Source organism: Salmo salar, chromosome 19, assembly GCF_965601325.2.
Source record: "Salmo salar chromosome 19, fSalSal1, whole genome shotgun sequence".
In the NCBI taxonomy this organism is placed as follows: Eukaryota; Metazoa; Chordata; class Actinopteri; order Salmoniformes; family Salmonidae; genus Salmo; species Salmo salar.
The window spans coordinates 8,515,769-8,534,052 of NC_138309.1; the positions used below are offsets into that span (position 1 = coordinate 8,515,769).

Here is an 18,284-nt window from a genome sequence, read left to right on the forward strand (position 1 = left end):
GTTGGCTGACAGTGAGGAATGTTATGTCTTAGAGAAGTGTGTGTGTGTAGTGTAGTTTCTGATGTGTGTGTGTAGTGTAGTTTCTGATGAGTGTGTGTAGTGTAGTTTCTGATGTGTGTGTGTTCCCCCAGAGGAGCGTCGGGGCTTTGCGTCTGTCTACAATACTGTGGGGTTTAAGGAGGCGGAGGCCAAGGTGTTTCTCTCCTCTCCCATCACTGCTAAGATACTAGAAGTGGAGAGATTCACCTCTGCACAGGACCGCTTCAATATCACCTCACAGCGCAGTGTCAACAAGGTACACAGACACATACCTCAGCAAAGCACCACAACACACACACACACACTCACTCAGCCACACCCTTTATATTTTTTCTGTCTGTGTAGAGTCTGCCTGCGGTATTTAAGATTGAAATGAGACATGGTGAGTTCAGCTGGGTGGTCAAGAGAAAGGAGAAACACTTCATGGACCTCCACAGGGAACTGCTCCGATACAAGACTTTCATGAGAATACCACTACCCTCCCGCAGGTACGCAGACACCTGTTTGTTTTACTATCCTTGTGGGGACCAAAACATTTATTCCCATTTAAAATCAAATTTTTACTAACCCCTAAACCTAACCCTTAACCCCTCACCCTAATCCTAACTCTAATTGGAACTCTAAACCTAACCCCTAAGCCTAAAATATACTTTTTCCTTCTGGGGACTGGCGAAATATCCCCACTTGTCCAAGTGTTCCTTCTTTTACTATCCTTGTGAGGACTTCTGGTCCCCACAAGGATAGTAAAACCAAAAATATACACACACACACACAGGTAGTATCAAAGATGTTGAAACTGAAAAGACACTAACAATTTCCTATTGACTCCCTCTCTCCTCTCCTCTTTCTCTCTCCATCCTCACTCTCTCCCCCCTCTCTCTCTCTTCCAGCCACACAGTGAGAAGGCATAGTGTTCGGAGGTCAGAGGTCAGAGCCATGCCCACTCTGCCACGGGGGAGCGGGGATGAGCTGGCCCGGGAGGAACAGGTGTCCAGCAGGAGGGTACGCCATTCGGCAAACACATTTGTCAATCACCTGTTAATCACCTGCTCTGCTCTTCCTAACACGGTATGTCTTTATTGGTAACAGAAAGCATTGGAGGACTACCTGAATAAGCTGCTGAAGATGTCTATGTACAGAAACTACCATGCTACGGTGAGACACATACACACACGTGCACACACTGCTGGAGATGTCCACGCTACGAGGATATGTCCAACTTTCAAATGTTCTTGTTTCTCTCAGATGGAGTTTATAGACGTCAGCCAGCTGTCCTTCATCCATGATCTGGGACCTAAAGGCTTGTGAGTAACTCTACACTACCTACTGTAACTAACGATTCATCACCACCATGATACTTCAGTCAGGAAGAGAAGTCTTCTACTTTTTCTCTTCATTTCCCCAGAGAAGGGATGGTGTACAAGCGGTCAGGCGGTCATCGTATTCCAGGACTTAACTGCTGTGGTCATAGCAAGATGTGCTACCGCTGGTCCAAACGGTCAGTACCCTGAATAATAGATGAAATAGCAAGATGTGCTACCGCTGGTCCAAACGGTCAGTACCCTGAATAATAGATGAAATAGCAAGATATGCTACCGCTGGTCCAAACGGTCAGTACCCTGAATAATAGATGAAATAGCAAGATATGCTACCGCTGGTCCAAACGGTCAGTACCCTGAATAATAGATGAAATAGCAAGATGTGCTACCGCTGGTCCAAACGGTCAGTACCTTGAATAATAGATGAAATAGCAAGATGTGCTACCGCTGGTCCAAACGGTCAGTACCCTGAATAATAGATGAAATAGCAAGATATGCTACCGCTGGTCCAAACGGTCAGTACCCTGAATAATAGATGAAATAGCAAGATGTGCTACCGCTGGTCCAAACGGTCAGTACCCTGAATAATAGATGAAATAGCAAGATGTGCTACCGCTGGTCCAAACGGTCAGTACCCTGAATAATAGATGAAATAGCAAGATGTGCTACCGCTGGTCCAAACGGTCAGTACCCTGAATAATAGATGAAATAGCAAGATGTGCTACCGCTGGTCCAAACGGTCAGTACCCTGAATAATAGATGAAATAGCAAGATGTGCTACCGCTGGTCCAAACGGTCAGTACCCTGAATAATAGATGAAATAGCAAGATATGCTACCGCTGGTCCAAACGGTCAGTACCCTGAATAATAGATGAAATAACAAGATGTGCTACCGCTGGTCCAAACGGTCAGTATCCTGAATAATAGATGAAATAGCAAGATGTGCTACCGCTGGTCCAAACGGTCAGTACCCTGAATAATAGATGAAATAGCAAGATGTGCTACCGCTGATCCAAACGGTCAGTACCCTGAATAATAGATGAAATAGCAAGATGTGCTACCGCTGGTCCAAACGGTCAGTACCCTGAATAATAGATGAAATAGCAAGATGTGCTACCGCTGGTCCAAACGGTCAGTACCCTGAATAATAGATGAAATAGCAAGATGTGCTACCGCTGGTCCAAACGGTCAGTACCCTGAATAATAGATGAAATAGCAAGATGTGCTACCGCTGGTCCAAACGGTCAGTATCCTGAATAATAGATGAAATATCAAGATGTGCTACCGCTGGTCCAAACGGTCAGTATCCTGAATAATAGATGAAATATCAAGATGTGCTACCGCTGATCCAAACGGTCAGTACCCTGAATAATAGATGAAATATCAAGATGTGCTACCGCTGATCCAAACGGTCAGTACCCTGAATAATAGATGAAATATCAAGATGTGCTACCGCTGATCCAAACGGTCAGTACCCTGAATAATAGATGAAATCTCAAAGTCTGAGAATGATTCTATCCTCTGGAGTCCAGATGTTGTCTCATATCTCCTCTTACTGCTCCAGCTGATACTGCTGAGCTGTGCTTTAATAATAAACTCCAGTGTCTGTCTGTCTGTAGCTGGTTGGTGGTGAAGGATTCGTTCCTCCTCTACATGAAGCCAGACTCGGGAGCCATTGCCTTTGTTCTCCTGGTGGATAAAGAGTTCTGCATCAAAATGGACTCCAAAGACACAGAGACCGGACACGGAGTACGGATTGATAGCCTTTCCAGGTGGGTGGGTTTGAGTAAGATGCTGGTTGTAAAATAAAGTAGGTTACTACCTCACCAAGGAGTATTGAAAAAACACAATCTCCAGAAATTATTCAGACAATCATTGAGTAAAAAGGAGTTTCAACAATCAGTGTTTTTTTTGTGTGTGTATATACTGCAGGGCCCTGGTGTTGAAATGCAGCAGCTACAGACATGCTAGGTGGTGGGGTCAGGCCATCGAGGGCTTCGTCCAGAAACATGGCTCTGCCTTCCTGACCGACCACCGCTTCGGTTCCTTCGCCCGACAGGAGCACAACATCCCAGCCAAATGGTATCCACGGCTACACCACAATCATTAAACCACGACACGTTTAATACAGTCAAGAGTTAAACAACACCCCGGTCTGAACATTAAGTGAGAACAATGCAGAATATATATTTAAAATGGGAAATGACTCTGGGAATGTACTTTTTCAAGACACATTTACTGTACACACCAATGTCCCAGTAGAGCATAAAGTCCAGCTAGTGTGGCAGGTGGGTTATCCCAGGTAATCCCAGGTACACTTTGGCCCAGGTACAGTTTGGCCCAGTTACAGCCCTTAAAGGTATCAGTCTCACTGGAGTAACCTGACACAAAGAGAGGGAAAGTGACACTGGGCTTCTCATCACCTGTCACCTGCTGGGGCAACACTATACTGTCTGTGTGAGACATGGAGGGGGTGTGTGCAACAGTGAAAGTGTGTGGGTGGGTGTATGCGTGCGTGCGTGGGAAAGTTTGTGTGTCTGTTTAGAGAGAGAGAGAGAGAGAGAGAGAGAGAGAGAGAGAGAGAGAGAGAGAGAGAGAGAGAGAGAGAGAGAGAGAGAGAGAGAGAGAGAGAGAGAGAGAGAGAGAGAGAGAGAGAGAGAGAGAGAGAGAGAGAGAGAGAGAGAGAGAGAGAGAGAGAGAGAGAGAGAGAGAGAGAGAGAGAGAGAGAGAGAGAGAGAGAGAGAGAGGAGAGAGAGAGAGAGAGAGAGAGAGAGAGAGGAGAGAGAGACTGCACTGTGTTTTAAGTGACTATAATATAACTGTGTTTATAGGTATGTGAATGGGAAGACCTACATGGCCGATGTGGCAGACGCTCTGGAGGGGGCTGAAGAAGAGATCTTCATCACTGACTGGTGGTACGTGTGTGTGTGTGTCCAATGCATATGGAGAGCACATAGCGGTCACACCTCCAAGGCAGACTGTGGTCAAACAGATGGGTTACAATCAGAGACCTGGAATACTGTTACACCCACCCCACACAGCTGCCAGTGTGTGGACATCTCATATTTGTTTACCCTCAGAGCCTGGTTCCTCTCTAGGTTCCTTCCTAGATTCCTGCCTTTCTAGGGAGTTTTTCCTAGCTACCATGCTTCTACATCTGCATTGCTTGCTGTTTGGGGTTTTAGGCTGGGTTTCTGTACAGCACTTTGTGACATCGGCTGATGTAAAAAGGGCTTTATAAAATACATTTGATTGTATGTGTGTGTTTTCAGGCTGAGCCCTGAGATCTTTATGAAAAGGCCGGTTGTCGAGGGAAATCGCTGGCGCCTTGACTGCATCCTGAGACGCAAAGCAGTGAGCAACCAAATGCTGTCTCATTGGTCCATTCGCACCCCTCAAACTGCCTTAGTGTGGATCTTATCATTGATTAAATGATTTGATTATGTGGTAATTAGTAACGGTGTCTCTGTCTTTCTGTCCCTATAGCAACAGGGAGTGCGTATCTTTGTGATGCTGTATAAGGAGGTGGAGCTAGCTTTGGGCATCAACAGTGAATACAGCAAGAGAACACTAATGCACCTCCACCCAAATGTCAAGGTGGTGTGTGTGTGTGTGTGTGTGTGTGTGTGTGTGTGTGTGTGTGTGTGTGTGTGTGTGTGTGTGTGTGTGTGTGTGTGTGTGTGTGTGTGTGTGTGTGTGTGTGTGTAAAATGTGTTTACAGTGTGTTTTATAGAGCATAGGAGGTTGGTGGCACCTTAATTGGGGAGGACGGGCTTGTGGTAATGTCTGGAGCGTAATTGATGGAATGGTATCAGATGCATGAAACGCATGGGTTCCATGTGTTTTTGATGCCATTCCATTCACTCCATTCCAGCCATTATTATGAGCCGTCCTCCCCTCAGTAGCCTCCACTGGTATAGAGGTATCCTTTTATGTAGTAAAAGGTGTGTGTGTGTGTGTGTGTGTGTGTGTGTGTGTTCTGTAGGTGATGCGTCATCCGGACCATGTCTCCTCCTCTGTATACCTGTGGGCGCATCACGAGAAGATCATCATCATCGACCAATCAGTGGCTTTCGTGGGTGGGATCGACCTGGCGTATGGTCGCTGGGATGACAGAGAGCACCGTCTGACGGACGTGGGGAGTGTGACCCGCTCTGTAGCCCTGGAGCAGGTCAGACACACAACCACACACGCAGTCTGAGTGTCACATGATCACTAGCCAACAGAGCATGTGAGGATCAGACATCCACACCAACTTTCCTCTCGCTCTGTCTTTCTGTCTCCTGCCTCCTGTCTCCACAGGCTGAGGGTTCCTCCTTCAAGATGGCCACCGCACCGACCAGTAGTTCTGCCCCTAGCAATGGGAAGGGTGCTGCTGCCCTGGTAGTGGACTCAGGGGACCAGCCCAAGTTGAAGGGGCTGGGGAGAATCAGGAGGACAGGGTTCAGTATGAAGAGACACCTGCAGAAACATGGACTGGCCCACGCCGACTCTGTTAGCAGTGTGGATAGCTCAGAAGAGAGTGAGTCCGTACATGCACATGTCATAAACACATGCAGAAGCTAAACATTGCCCAAATTGTTGTATTTTACTGAGTCATTTGCTGCTTTGTGTATCTAACCGTCGTGTCTAACTGTTTTGAATGTTTAACATCACTAACTCTTCTCTACTAACTACTCAACACAACGCTACATTGATGCTGGTGCTCTGCTTATCACTTGGTAAACAATACCAATGTTAGCATAGCAAACTACTCATTTCACGCTAGCATTATGTAGGTAGAAGAATCAGATCTGAAGCATCCGTTTGGAACTTCCACTCACCACCAAATATGGTGATGAGAGGAAGTCCAGCGGGCTGTGGGAGAAGATGGAGCTAGATGAAACTTGGTGGACATTCTGCTAACTTTCAGATCGATAAATCTCGATGCAGTTATCTGTTCCCAAAACTAGAATGTGTTACAAACAGATTGCACTAACATTTGTAGACTTCACCATTTGCCAAAGTAAAAACAAAAATACGTTGTTTAGAAGGAGTTAAAGGGCAAATTGAGTTATTGCACACACGGAATTCACAGAGAAGGAAAATATGCAACTACATGCTAAAACGCGCCAATAGGATCTCGCTAGCTCATGCTTGGCTCTGCCCACCTCCTTGCTTGTTCTGCCCACTGTGCTTCATTTGCTCCCATTGGAAACAACGCCGATGAGATATCTTTGGTTAGTTACCAGTATCTTTGGTACTACAATACTAGCTCGCTATCCCCATTTTGGTCTGGAGTCCCTCAGAATTAGAAATTCACACACTAGCACGTATTTAGAGACCATATACTTCAAGTGCAGAGAGAGGGACGGGACCATATTCTGCAGAGGTTAAATGGCAGTCTGTGTGTCCAGGTTGGACGAACAGCGTCAACAGTCAACACAATCTGATCCTTACTAGAGGGGTGGAGCTGAGACTGGCCCCTCCCATTGGGTTGGCACCGGCTGGTGAGTGAGTCTCTGATTGGAAGATGCGCTGTGGGGTCGGGGATTTGACTGTCCCGCTGCTAAACTCATCACGCAGTGTGCTTTTCAGCGTTCATCACGTGTGTCTCTCTGAAAGAGTGCAAATATCTCAGGGGCCTCATTTATAACCATTGTGTACATTTTATATGAAATATCTGAAAAGACTGAGCATGCACCAAAATATTGAGATTGATCAACTTGGCGCATGCCTGCCATAAATAGGCATGTTTCCCATTAAATCAGACCTGTTGTGAAACTGCGTCTGTGAACAAGCATTATAACTCCGCCTGAAAACCCCCATCATTCACCTATTATGGTGACAAAGGCACCCTTATTTGCTGTATACTTTGTAATTATTGTAATTAGGCCAAGAGTATCTAAAGGAAATAGCAATGGCGAACTTGATCAATGTCTTTGGAGATTTTGGCAGAATGTATATTTTTTTTTGCGGTGACATTTGCTGTATCTGACTGTGTCTGAAAGACAAACTATTGCACATCGTTGTGGACCTGTAAACAGATCGTTTGAATTCACTAATGTTTTACATTTTACCTTTTCCCAAACCTAAATATGCTGCACTGCCCGCGAATTCTGAAACATTGTCTACTCGGGAAAAAATGTAAACTACAATGGGCCTACTTACAGTGGTAGTTAACACATTTCAATGCTAAATATCAAGTGTCTGTTCACCTGTTAAACTCGGATGCAGAGAGCAATAACCTGAAAGTATAATAGCCTATCTATTAGGCACAATGAGAGATGCACATGTTAATTAAGTTATTGTATGGCTACTTCAGGAATATGAACTCATCATGCCAGAAAAGGTGAGGAATTTATTCTGCAATGACTATGGTATGGAAATATCTATGTATTATGTAGGCTGTTATGTTTATAATTTAAATATTATTTACTCCAAAAATGTTACATTAGGCTATAATATTCAGACGTAGTCTACAAACGTCATTGGAAAAGGTGAGGTGAAGCATCGGTCCGCATAGAGCAAAATACTTAAAAAGCATATCTGTTGATTTACTACTGTGAAGTGGGTCCAATTAAGAGAGATGGGAAGAATGGTGCCTATCCAACCTTGTTGTAGGCCTATAGGCTATTTCGGATGTAGCAAGTATAAAAACATCCCAGTCAGACAAGGTTTTATTCTGCAATGATTGTGGAAATTAAATAAACAATAGGAATAGATGATTATTTGAAATTATTTTAGAATGCAAAGATAAAATAAATATATTTCCGCTCTTCTAACTAATGGCAAATGATTGCATCTTATTATATTTAGCTACTTTTTTTTTGTTGTTGTTCTAAATAAGACTGTCATCGTATATTCCTGCACAAGGCTAGTCTACTGTTGCCTATTTGCAATGCAAACCAATAGAAACTGTGCGTACACATGGTCTGAAGTTTACGGGAGGATAAGCACATTCTAACATAAATTTCAGTTTTTATGAATGCCAACTTTTGCGTGAAAACTGGTGCACACATGTTTTGTGTGTATGGCAATGTTTATAAATGAGGCCCCAGGTCTTTCTGCAGCGTGTGGCGTGGCCTGGCCTGGTGTGGCATGAGAGTGTGTGCTCATGTCAAGACTTTGTTTAAGCAAGGTCAATAAGAATCCCCCATGATGCAGCCTAGGGCCTCTGCAGTGTGTTTTTATGGCAGAAGAATTTCAAGGAATGTGGAGGAGGCAAAGACCCACCCAGACATATTATCCCTCAAAATGGCAGCTTACTGCAGCTTGCACACACACACACACACACACACACACCTTCTGGTTGTGGTTATGCCTGGGAATGTTCAGATGTTTTCCTCAGATCACTATGTTTTTACTACTGTGAATGTTCATCTGGGCACAATAGTACTCAACTGTGTAGCTAGACTCAGACAAGACTGCTGCTGCTGGTAAATGAGCTGACTTATCTGTCTGAAACAGGGTGGACTGTGACTCCGTGTCATGGCTGTCTGGGTGTGGGGCGTGTTGCCCCCCCCCCCCCCCCTCTCTGTGTGTGTGTGTGTGTGTGTGTGTGTGTGTGTGTGTGTGTGTGTGTGTGTGTGTGTGTGTGTGTGTGTGTGTGTGTGTGTGTGTGTGTGTGTGCTGTGTGTGTGTGTGTGTGTGTGCTCTGTGTGTGCCTGTGTGTGTGTGCTGCTGCTGCTGCTGTCTGCTGCTGTCTGCTGCTGCTGCTGTCGTCTGCTTCTGCGCGCGACTATTTTGACTCTCAACTGTCTTTCTGTCCACTGTTAGTTTTATCAGGATTTGTTTCCTCAATGCATAAAACAAATTTAAACCTTGAAACTAACTACTTATAGTAACCAACCTCTCTCTCTTGGAGTCTCTTCTGATTTCAACTGAAATGTGTCTTCCACATTTAACCCAATCCCTCTGAATCAGAGAGGTGCGGGGGGCTGCCTTACGTCTTCGTCGCCCCGGGAAAAGTGGGTTAACTGCCTTGCTCAGGGGCAGAACGACAGATTTTTACCTTGTCAGCTCGGGGATTCGATCTACCAACCTTTCGGTTACTGGCCCAACACTCAAACCACTAGGCTACCTGTTGAAGGCACTCAGTTGTACAACTGACAAGGTATCCCCCTTTCTCCTTCTGATTTCCACTGTCCCCTGCTGCTGGCTTTGGGAGGTGCAGGGAAACATTTTCCTGGTCAGATCAGGGTCAGGAAAACCTCCTGGCCCTATACACTTGATGTTTAACTTCTATGTGTCTGTGTCTGGCCTTTAGAGACGGTGCGTAGCATGCAAACAGGAATAGGAGGAGTAGGAGAGTTGGTTGGAGATACAAGGTTCTGGCACGGGAAAGACTACTGCAACTTCGTATACAAAGACTGGATCCAACTGGACAAGCCCTTTGACGGTAAGCACATCACCTAAACACACAGTTGAACCTGGTCATAAACACACCTACCTGTACATGACTGTATCCCGTCTCGCCAGACTTCATTGACAGACACACCCACCCCAGGATGCCGTGGCATGACATCGCCTCCGTGGTTCATGGGAAGGCTGCCAGGGATGTGGCCAGACACTTCATCCAGCGCTGGAACTTCTGCAAGGTCAGACACAGGTCACAGTGATGTCAATAAGGGTCAGAGGTAACATGTCTGACTCCTTCACAATTTCTGTACAAGAACAGCATTTTGGTATTTGATCATTTCTCTCTCTGTCCTGCATCCCCTCTTTCACTTCCTCTTTGTCTGTCTCTCTATCTGGCTCTAGATAATGAAGCCAAAGTATCGTTCTCTCTCCTACCCGTATCTCCTGCCCAAGTCTCACACTACCGCAGGAGAGATCAGATACCAGGTCCCCAACTGCATCCCTGCAAAAGTACAGGTAAACACACACTAACACACGCACCATCCTACACACACAAGTTTTATGGCTTGAATATCCAACTGCACATTTCCACTCTCTCCCTGTCTGTGTCCCCTGTCAGATCCTGCGCTCAGCATCCGACTGGTCAGCTGGTATAAAGTACCATGAAGAATCCATCCACAACGCCTACGTCCACGCTATCAAGAACAGCCAACACTACATCTACATAGAGGTACTGTTGTACATATACAGTACAATACATAACACTACATAGGCGTTATGTAGTGTAACATGCTTCTATGTCCTGCTGTTTCTCAGAACCAGTTCTTCATCAGCTGTACTGATAACAGACATGTCTTCAACAAGATAGGAGACGCCATCGCTGAACGCATCATCCAAGCATACAAGTAACCCCCCACCCTCTCCACACACACGTACACACACAAACACACATATACACACATGTACAGTACCAGTCAAAAGTTTGGACACAACTACTCATATTTTCTACATTGTAGAATAATAGTGAAGACATCAAAACTATGACATAACACATATGGAATCATGTAGTAACCAAAAAACTGTTAAACAAATCAAAATATATTTGAGATTCTTCAAAGTAGTCACCCTTCGCCTTGATGACAGTTTGCACACTCTTGGCATTCTCCAACCAGCTTCACCTGGCATGCTTTTTTTTTAAGGAGTTCCCACATATGCTGAGCACTTGTTGGCTGCTTTTCCTTCACTCTGCGGTCCAACATCACAAACCATCTCAATTGGGTTGAGGTCGGTTGATTGTGGAGACCAGGTCATCTGATGCAGCACTCCATCACTCTCCTTCTTTGTCAAATATCCCTTACACAGCCTGGATGTGTGTTGGGTCATTGTCCTGTTAAAAAAAACAAATGATAGTCCCACTAAGCGCAAGCCACATGGGATGGCCTACCGCTGCAGAATGCTGTGGTAGCCATGCTGGTTAAGTGTGCCTTGAATTCTAAGCAAAGCACCATCACACCACCTCCTCCTTGCTTCACGGTGGGAACCACACATGTGGAGATCATCCGTTCACCTACTCTGCGTCTCACAAAGATACGGCGTTTGGAACCAAAAATCTCAAATTTGGACTCATCAGACCAAAGGACAAACCGGTCTGATGTCCATTGCTCGTGTTTCTTAGCCCAAGCAAGTCTTTTCTTATTATTGGTGTCCTTTAGTAGTGGTTTCTGTGCAGCAAATCGACCATGAAGGACTGATTCACGCAGTCTCCTCTGAACAGTTGATTGTTGAGATGTGTTTGTTACTTGAACTCTGTGAAGCATTTATTTGGGCTGCAATTTCTGAGGCTGTTAACTCTAATGAACATATCCTCTGCAGCAGAAGTAACTCTGGGACTTCCATTCCTGTAGCAGTCCTCATGAGAGCCAGTTTTATCATAGAGCTTGATGGTTTTTGTGACTGCACTTGAAGAAACGTTCAAAGTTCTTGAAATTTTGCGTATTGACTGACCTTCATGTCTTAAAGTAATGATGGACTGTCGTTTCTCTTTGCTTGTTTCGAGCTGTTCTTGCCATAATATGGACTTGGTCTTTTACCAAATAGGGTTATATTCTGTATACCACCCCTACCTTGTCACAGCACAACTGATTGGCTCAAACGCATTAAGAAAGAAAGAAATTCCACAAATTAACTTTTAAGAAGGCACACCTGTTAATTGAAATGCATTCCAGGTGACTACCTCATGAAGCTGGTTGAGAGAATGCCAAGTGTGTGCAAAGCTGTCATCAGTGAAAAGGGTGGCTACTTTGAAGAATCTCAAATATAAAATATATTTTGATTTGTTTGTTTTTTTGGTTACTATGTGTGTTGTTTCATAGTTTTTATGTCTTCACTATTATGTAGAAAATAGTCAAAATAGAGAAAAACCCTTGAATGAGTTGGTGTGTCCAAACATTTGACTGGTACTGTACACACACACACACACACGATATGACACGTACAGTAGAAACACACTCACTGAGAATAACCAGCTCCACATGGCAACTGTTAGGTTTGGCAACAGCAGCTTTCATGAGGGTGTTCCCACTGTTTAAGGTCACATCTTTCTCCGGGGGGGAAATAAACTGTGTGTCCTTTTAGGGAGGGTAAGAAGTTCCGAGTGTACGTGGTGACCCCCTTGTTGCCCGGCTTTGAAGGAGACATCAACACCGGAGGAGGCAGTGCCATTCAGGCTGTCATGCACTACAACTACAGGTGTGTGAGCGGATTAGACATGTCTGTCTGTGTAATGTATCTCTGCTGTAATATAAGGGGATTCAGAAGGCTGTGGCCAGAGGAGGCTTGGGATGGCACTTGGGAGGCCAGTTAAAGGGTTTATATCTACCTCTGCTTACACAGAGTAGACACTGAGAAGACCTGCCTTCACTTTACAACCACAGCAGTAAAGTGTCTGTGTGTGTACTCCACCCATGGAGATGGACTTTATGGGTCAAATTAGCATCCTTGTGGAACCACTACATCACACACTGGCTAGGCTGTCTACACACCCCTCCCTGTTCCTGTGACTCATCAATCTAGAAGTGGCAGGTCCTGGAGTTAACATTCTCTCACTCTCTGTAGAACCATGAACAGAGGAGATTGTTCCATCATATCTCAGCTGAAGAGAGAAAGTAAGTCATGTGTGCGTGTGTGTGTGTGTGTACAAGGGTAACGGGAAGTTCATGCCAGTTGCCACATTACACAGTTAGGCTACCCTCTTCACCAAAGTGGCATCATACTGACCAATACAAACACCCAACCATAGTTTCACTACAGTCCCTGGTTCGAATCCAGGCTTTATCACACCCGGCCGTGATTGGGACTCCCATAGGGCGGCGCACAATTGGCCCAGCGTCGTCCGGGTTTGGCCGGGGTAGGCCGTCATTGTAAATAAGAATTTGTTCTTAACTGACTTGCCTAGTTAAATAAAGGTTAAATTTTAAAAATAATAATAATAGCACACCCACCTAGCAGAACACAGACCTACTCTTTGATTAACATTAGACTGTCTCCTTATGGTTCTGTTTTTATTTATGGTTCTGTGTGTGTTTCAGTGGACTGGTTCTGTGTGTGTGTGTGTTTCAGTGGACGAGCAGTGGATGAACTACATCTCATTCTGTGGTCTGAGGACCCACGCTGAACTGGAGGGACGCCTGGTCACAGAGCTCGTCTACGTCCACAGCAAGATGCTCATCGCAGATGACAACACCGTCATCATAGGTGGGTAGGTTTGGATTTGTGTGTATTGTTCTGTATTGTTAGTTATAACTGCACTGTTGGAGCTAGAAACATAAGCATTTCGCTACAGTTGCGATAATATCTGCAAAATACAGTTGAAGTCGGAAGTTTACATACACTTATGTTGGAGTCATTAAAACTCGTTTTTCAACCACTCCACAAATTTCTTGTTAACAAACTATAGTTTTGGCAAGTCGGTTAAGACATCTACTTTGTGCATGACACAAGTCATTTTTCCAACAATTGTTTACAGACAGATTATTTCACTTATAATTCACTGTATCACAATTCCAGTGGGTCAGAAGGTTGCATACACTAAGTCGACTGTGCCTTTAAACAGCTTGGAAAATTCCAGAAAATGATGTCATGGCTTTAGAAACTTCTGATGGGCTAATTGACATCATTTGAGTCAATTGGAGGTGTACCTGTGGATGTATTTCAAGGCCTACCTTCAAACTCAGTACCTCTTTGCTTGACATTATGGGGGATTTTTTTATTTTTTTAATCAGCCAAGACCTCAGGAAAGAAATTGTAGACCTCCACAAGTCTGGTTCATCCTTGGGAGCAATTTCCAAACGCCTGAAGGTACCAGGATCATCTGTACAAACAATAGTACGCAAGTGTAAACACCATTGGACCACGCAGCCGTCATTCCGCTCAGGAAGGAGACGTGTTCTGTCTCCTAGAGATGAACGTACTTTGGTGCGAAAAGTGCAAATCAATCCCAGAACAACAGCAAAGGACCTTGTGAAGATGCTGGAGGAAACAAGTACAAAAGTATCTATATCCACAGTAAAACGAGTCCTATATGTACATAACCTGAAAGGCCGCTCTGCAAGGAAGAAGCCACTGGTCCAAAACGCCATAAAAAAGCCAGACTACGGTTTGCAACTGCACATGGGGACAAAGATTGTACTTTTTGGAGAAATGTCCTCTGGTCTGATGAAACAAAAATAGAACTGTTTGGTCATAATGACCATCGTTATGTTTGGATGAAAAGGGGGGAGGCTTGCAAGCCGAAGAACACCATCCCAACCGTGAAGCACGGTGGTGGCAGCATCATGTTGTGTGGGTGCTTTGCTGCAGGAGGGACTGGTGCACTTCACAAAATAGATGGCATCATGAGGAAGTAAAAGTATGTGGATATATTAAAGTAACATCTCAAGACATCAGTCAGGAAGTTAGAGCTTGGTCGCAAATGGCTTAAGGACAACAAAGTCAAGGTATTGGAGTGGCCATCACAAAGCCCTGACCTCGATCCTATAGAATATTTGTGGGCAGAACCGTAAAAGCGTGTGCGAGCAAGGAGGCCTACAAACCTGACTCAGTTACACCAGCTCTGTCAGGAGGAATGGGCCAACATTCACTCAACTGATTGTGGGAAGCTTGTGGAAGGCTACCCGAAACGTTTGACCCAAGTTAAACAATTTAAGGCAATGCTAACAAATACTAATGAGTGTATATAAACTTCTGACCCACTGGGAATGTGATGAAATAAATTAAAGCTGAAATAAATCATTCTCTCTACTATTATTCTGACTTTTCACATTCTCAAAATAAAGTGGTGATCCTAACTGACCTAAGACAGGGAATGTTTACTAGGATTAAATGTCAGGAATTGTGAAAAACTGAGTTTAAATGTATTTGCCTAAGGTGTATGTAAACTTCTGACTTCAACTGTATGTGTATGTGACCAATAAAATTGTATTCGATTTCCGTGTGCAAGTTAGGATTAATGTACGTCTGTAACCTAAGCTTTACATTAGTAAATGTAAAGCCCCATTATTTTTATTTCTACTTTGCATTTTCTTCCACTACAAATCTACCATTCCAGTGTTTTACTTGCTATATTGTATTTACTTTGCCACCATGGCCTTTTTTGCCTTTACCTCCCTTATCTCACCTCATTTGCTCACATTGTATATAGACTTATTTTTCTACTGTATTATTGACTGTATGTTTGTTTTACTCCATGTGTAACTCTGTGTTGTTGTATGTGTCGAACTGCTTTGCTTTATCTTGGCCAGGTCGCAATTATAAATGATTACTTGTTCTCAACTTGCCTACCAGGTTAAATAAAGGTGAAATAAAATAAATACAAATAAATATTACCATCTGCTGGTCAGTGTTATTACTGCATCCATTCATCCATTTACTCATAGTCAAAGAAGAGCTTCAAAAGTCCTAATGACAGACACAAAGGACCCACACACACCTAACGCTTCCTCTGTGTCTGTTGTAGGTTCAGCCAACATCAACGACCGCAGCATGTTGGGGAAGCGTGACAGCGAGGTGGCGGTGATCGTCGAAGACTCGGAGACCGTTACCGCGGTGATGGATGGACAGGAGTACCAGGCTGGTCGCTATGCACTGGAACTACGTCTAGAGTGCTTCAGGTGTGTGTCTGTGTGTGAGCCTTCAAGTGCTTTGACTTACGACCTCACTGAGGAATCAACTCTTCTCTTTAATACTAAGACTTTTTCCCTTCTCTCTCCCGTCACTCCCTCCATCTCTCTCTCCCGCCTTCCATCAGGACTATCCTAGGGGCCCATACTGATCTGTCGATAGACGTGTCTGACCCTCTCAGTGATCACTTCTACAAGGAGATTTGGATGACCACCTGTGCTCGCAACGCCACTATCTATCAGAAGGTAGCTAACAGACACACAAAAACACTCCATCTACCAGAAGGTACACAAACACTAACATGCAACATTAGAACTAACCCAGTCAGTATTATGTCATAATGCTACCTATGCTTTGCTATCACAGAGAGTACAGAGTTGAACTTCTCCCTCTTTCCCCCCAGGTGTTCCGGTGCCTTCCCTCCAGTGATGTCAGGAACATTCTAGAACTGGAAGGCTACCTGGCCAAGCCGGGGTTGGAGAGGGAGGATTCTGCACGCGCTCATGAGGAGCTGAAGAAGATCCGTGGCTTCCTGGTCCAATTTCCGCTCGACTTCCTATCTGAGCAGAATCTACTTCCTCCCATCGGCTCCAAGGAGTCCATGGTCCCCATGGAGGTTTGGACCTGAGACCGAGACCAGAGACTTTACACACACACTCCACATTCTATACCAGAGAACTCTACCACCACTCTGGAGTGTGTGTCTGAAAAGCAGACAGCACCTTCACGTTTACATTAAAAAGAAGAAAACAAAGGAGGAGGAGAGGACAATGGAGTGATTAACTGTGGGACCTTACACATACCCGTCTGTGTAGTTTAAGGGAACATAACGGACTGTGCACTGCTCTGTAACTGTTCTGTACTGTTTACTAACACTATGGAATGCCGTGAGGGCTGGAGAACGCAGCTCAGACTCCTCTGCGTGATGTTTCTATGAAAACATACTAAGGCCTTAGAATAATGTAAGACAAAAAAAAGACAAGAGGGAGGAAAAAAGGAGAGTGTGATATCGGAGACTGTTAGAAAGAGGGGGAGGGGAGGGGGGTGAGGGGGGGGGGGGGGTGAGAGGGAGAGCTCTGTGCTCTTGCAGTCAAGAGCATTGTGAAAGTGACATCTTAAAGCCCTGCCATGCATCTAACCTCTAACCCTGACCTGAACACCAAAATGAAATCACATGAACTCAACACAAGTGCCAATTATTGATACGGTAATGTTAATGCAGTATACCTTCTCTTACATTCCTCATATTCATTCTGTGGATTTCAGACTATGACCTTAAGGACCTCTGTTTCTACTAGCGTGCCTTTAGATCTCTAGAGGTCTAGACAATAGTCTAGTACAATAGCAAAACACAAAGGGACATTGTATTCCATCTTGGGATGTTGTATTATGCTGCACGTAGCTGTTAGCATGCTTGCTAGTCACTGCATGTATCCATTAGCATGAAAACAAGTCAGTCTGCTGTGTGTTGCTGGTAACTTGTCATGTTAGCTACCAGTCCATACAACGATAAGCATGCTAGCTAGAGTCAGTCCATTTTTAGCTACACCCGGCATGTAGCTACAGTAGCAAGGTTGGTCTTAATTCTAATTGAAGACAGTCAGTTCAGGAAGTGATTTTGTATTGAGATAAATAGCTGCTTCTTTTCAGTTTGAGAAGTCCTTGAAAATAAATGCTATTTTTTCCCGATAATTGAATTGTCATTTACTTTGAATTGAGCCCAACCCTGGTAGCTAACTGATATGCTTACCGTTTGCTTGCTAGTAAATGGTTGGACTGTGGTCATTATACCAAAAATAAGTGATCTTTTTACTTTACTGACTGTAACAGTTATGTCAGAGATAAGAGGTCTCCACGGGAGGAAGTCCCAACTCATAACTGTCTCATATCAGAATGTATCAACAATGCTCTGTCCTCTGTCCCCCTTTCTCTGTCAATGTCCTTTTCTCTCTTCCTTCTCATTTATTTTCTCTGTCCTGTCTTTGTTCATCTCTTTTGTCCATTTCTCTTTCACTCTACCTTTCATTAGCCTGTTTCTATAAATTGCAATTTTTGCACAGACTGTGTCTTCTAGGAAAACCCAAATACTGAAAATTCACGTATTTAATTATTTGTGCGTTGATGAAATGAATATTAACTATTAAACATTTCTGGTTTTTCTCAGTGTCATGGTGTGTCTTATTTATAATACAACCAAGTTAGTCTGTTGAGAGCCAATTTGCATTTACAAAGATTTTTTATGTAACCTTTAACTAGGCAAGTCAGTTAAGAACAAATTCTTATTTTACAATGACTGCCTACCCCGGCCAAAACTTCCCTTAACCCGGACAACGCTCGGCCAATTGTGCACCGCCCTATGGGACTCCCGAACACGGCTGGGTGTGATACAGCACAGGATCGAACCAAGGT

At 44.3% G+C, this 18,284-nt stretch overlaps 1 protein-coding gene across 4 annotated transcripts in view; it reads left to right on the forward strand.

The window, feature by feature from the left end:
- Positions 1 to 18,034, forward strand: part of LOC106578373 (phospholipase D1) — a 31,325-nt gene extending 13,291 nt beyond the window's left edge. For 3 of the 4 annotated variants that reach the window (XM_014157097.3, XM_082965591.1, XM_082965590.1), the window contains 24 exons: positions 132 to 295; positions 385 to 527; positions 930 to 1,041; positions 1,129 to 1,194; positions 1,285 to 1,343; positions 1,445 to 1,537; positions 2,978 to 3,130; positions 3,291 to 3,440; positions 4,190 to 4,273; positions 4,631 to 4,712; positions 4,845 to 4,955; positions 5,344 to 5,529; positions 5,661 to 5,880; positions 9,607 to 9,738; positions 9,819 to 9,937; positions 10,101 to 10,214; positions 10,318 to 10,428; positions 10,515 to 10,603; positions 12,333 to 12,446; positions 12,813 to 12,862; positions 13,317 to 13,451; positions 15,712 to 15,865; positions 16,003 to 16,120; positions 16,279 to 18,034. In XM_014157097.3, the coding sequence (XP_014012572.1) occupies positions 132 to 295; positions 385 to 527; positions 930 to 1,041; positions 1,129 to 1,194; positions 1,285 to 1,343; positions 1,445 to 1,537; positions 2,978 to 3,130; positions 3,291 to 3,440; positions 4,190 to 4,273; positions 4,631 to 4,712; positions 4,845 to 4,955; positions 5,344 to 5,529; positions 5,661 to 5,880; positions 9,607 to 9,738; positions 9,819 to 9,937; positions 10,101 to 10,214; positions 10,318 to 10,428; positions 10,515 to 10,603; positions 12,333 to 12,446; positions 12,813 to 12,862; positions 13,317 to 13,451; positions 15,712 to 15,865; positions 16,003 to 16,120; positions 16,279 to 16,503 (2,984 nt within the window). In that variant the 3' untranslated portion in view covers positions 16,504 to 18,034. Of the gene's footprint in view, positions 1 to 131; positions 296 to 384; positions 528 to 929; positions 1,042 to 1,128; positions 1,195 to 1,284; positions 1,344 to 1,444; positions 1,538 to 2,977; positions 3,131 to 3,290; positions 3,441 to 4,189; positions 4,274 to 4,630; positions 4,713 to 4,844; positions 4,956 to 5,343; positions 5,530 to 5,660; positions 5,881 to 9,606; positions 9,739 to 9,818; positions 9,938 to 10,100; positions 10,215 to 10,317; positions 10,429 to 10,514; positions 10,604 to 12,332; positions 12,447 to 12,812; positions 12,863 to 13,316; positions 13,456 to 15,711; positions 15,866 to 16,002; positions 16,121 to 16,278 lie in introns of all 4 variants that reach the window. The other variant, XR_014381601.1, reaches the window with a different exon arrangement.
- The last annotated feature ends 250 nt before the right edge of the window (positions 18,035 to 18,284 follow it).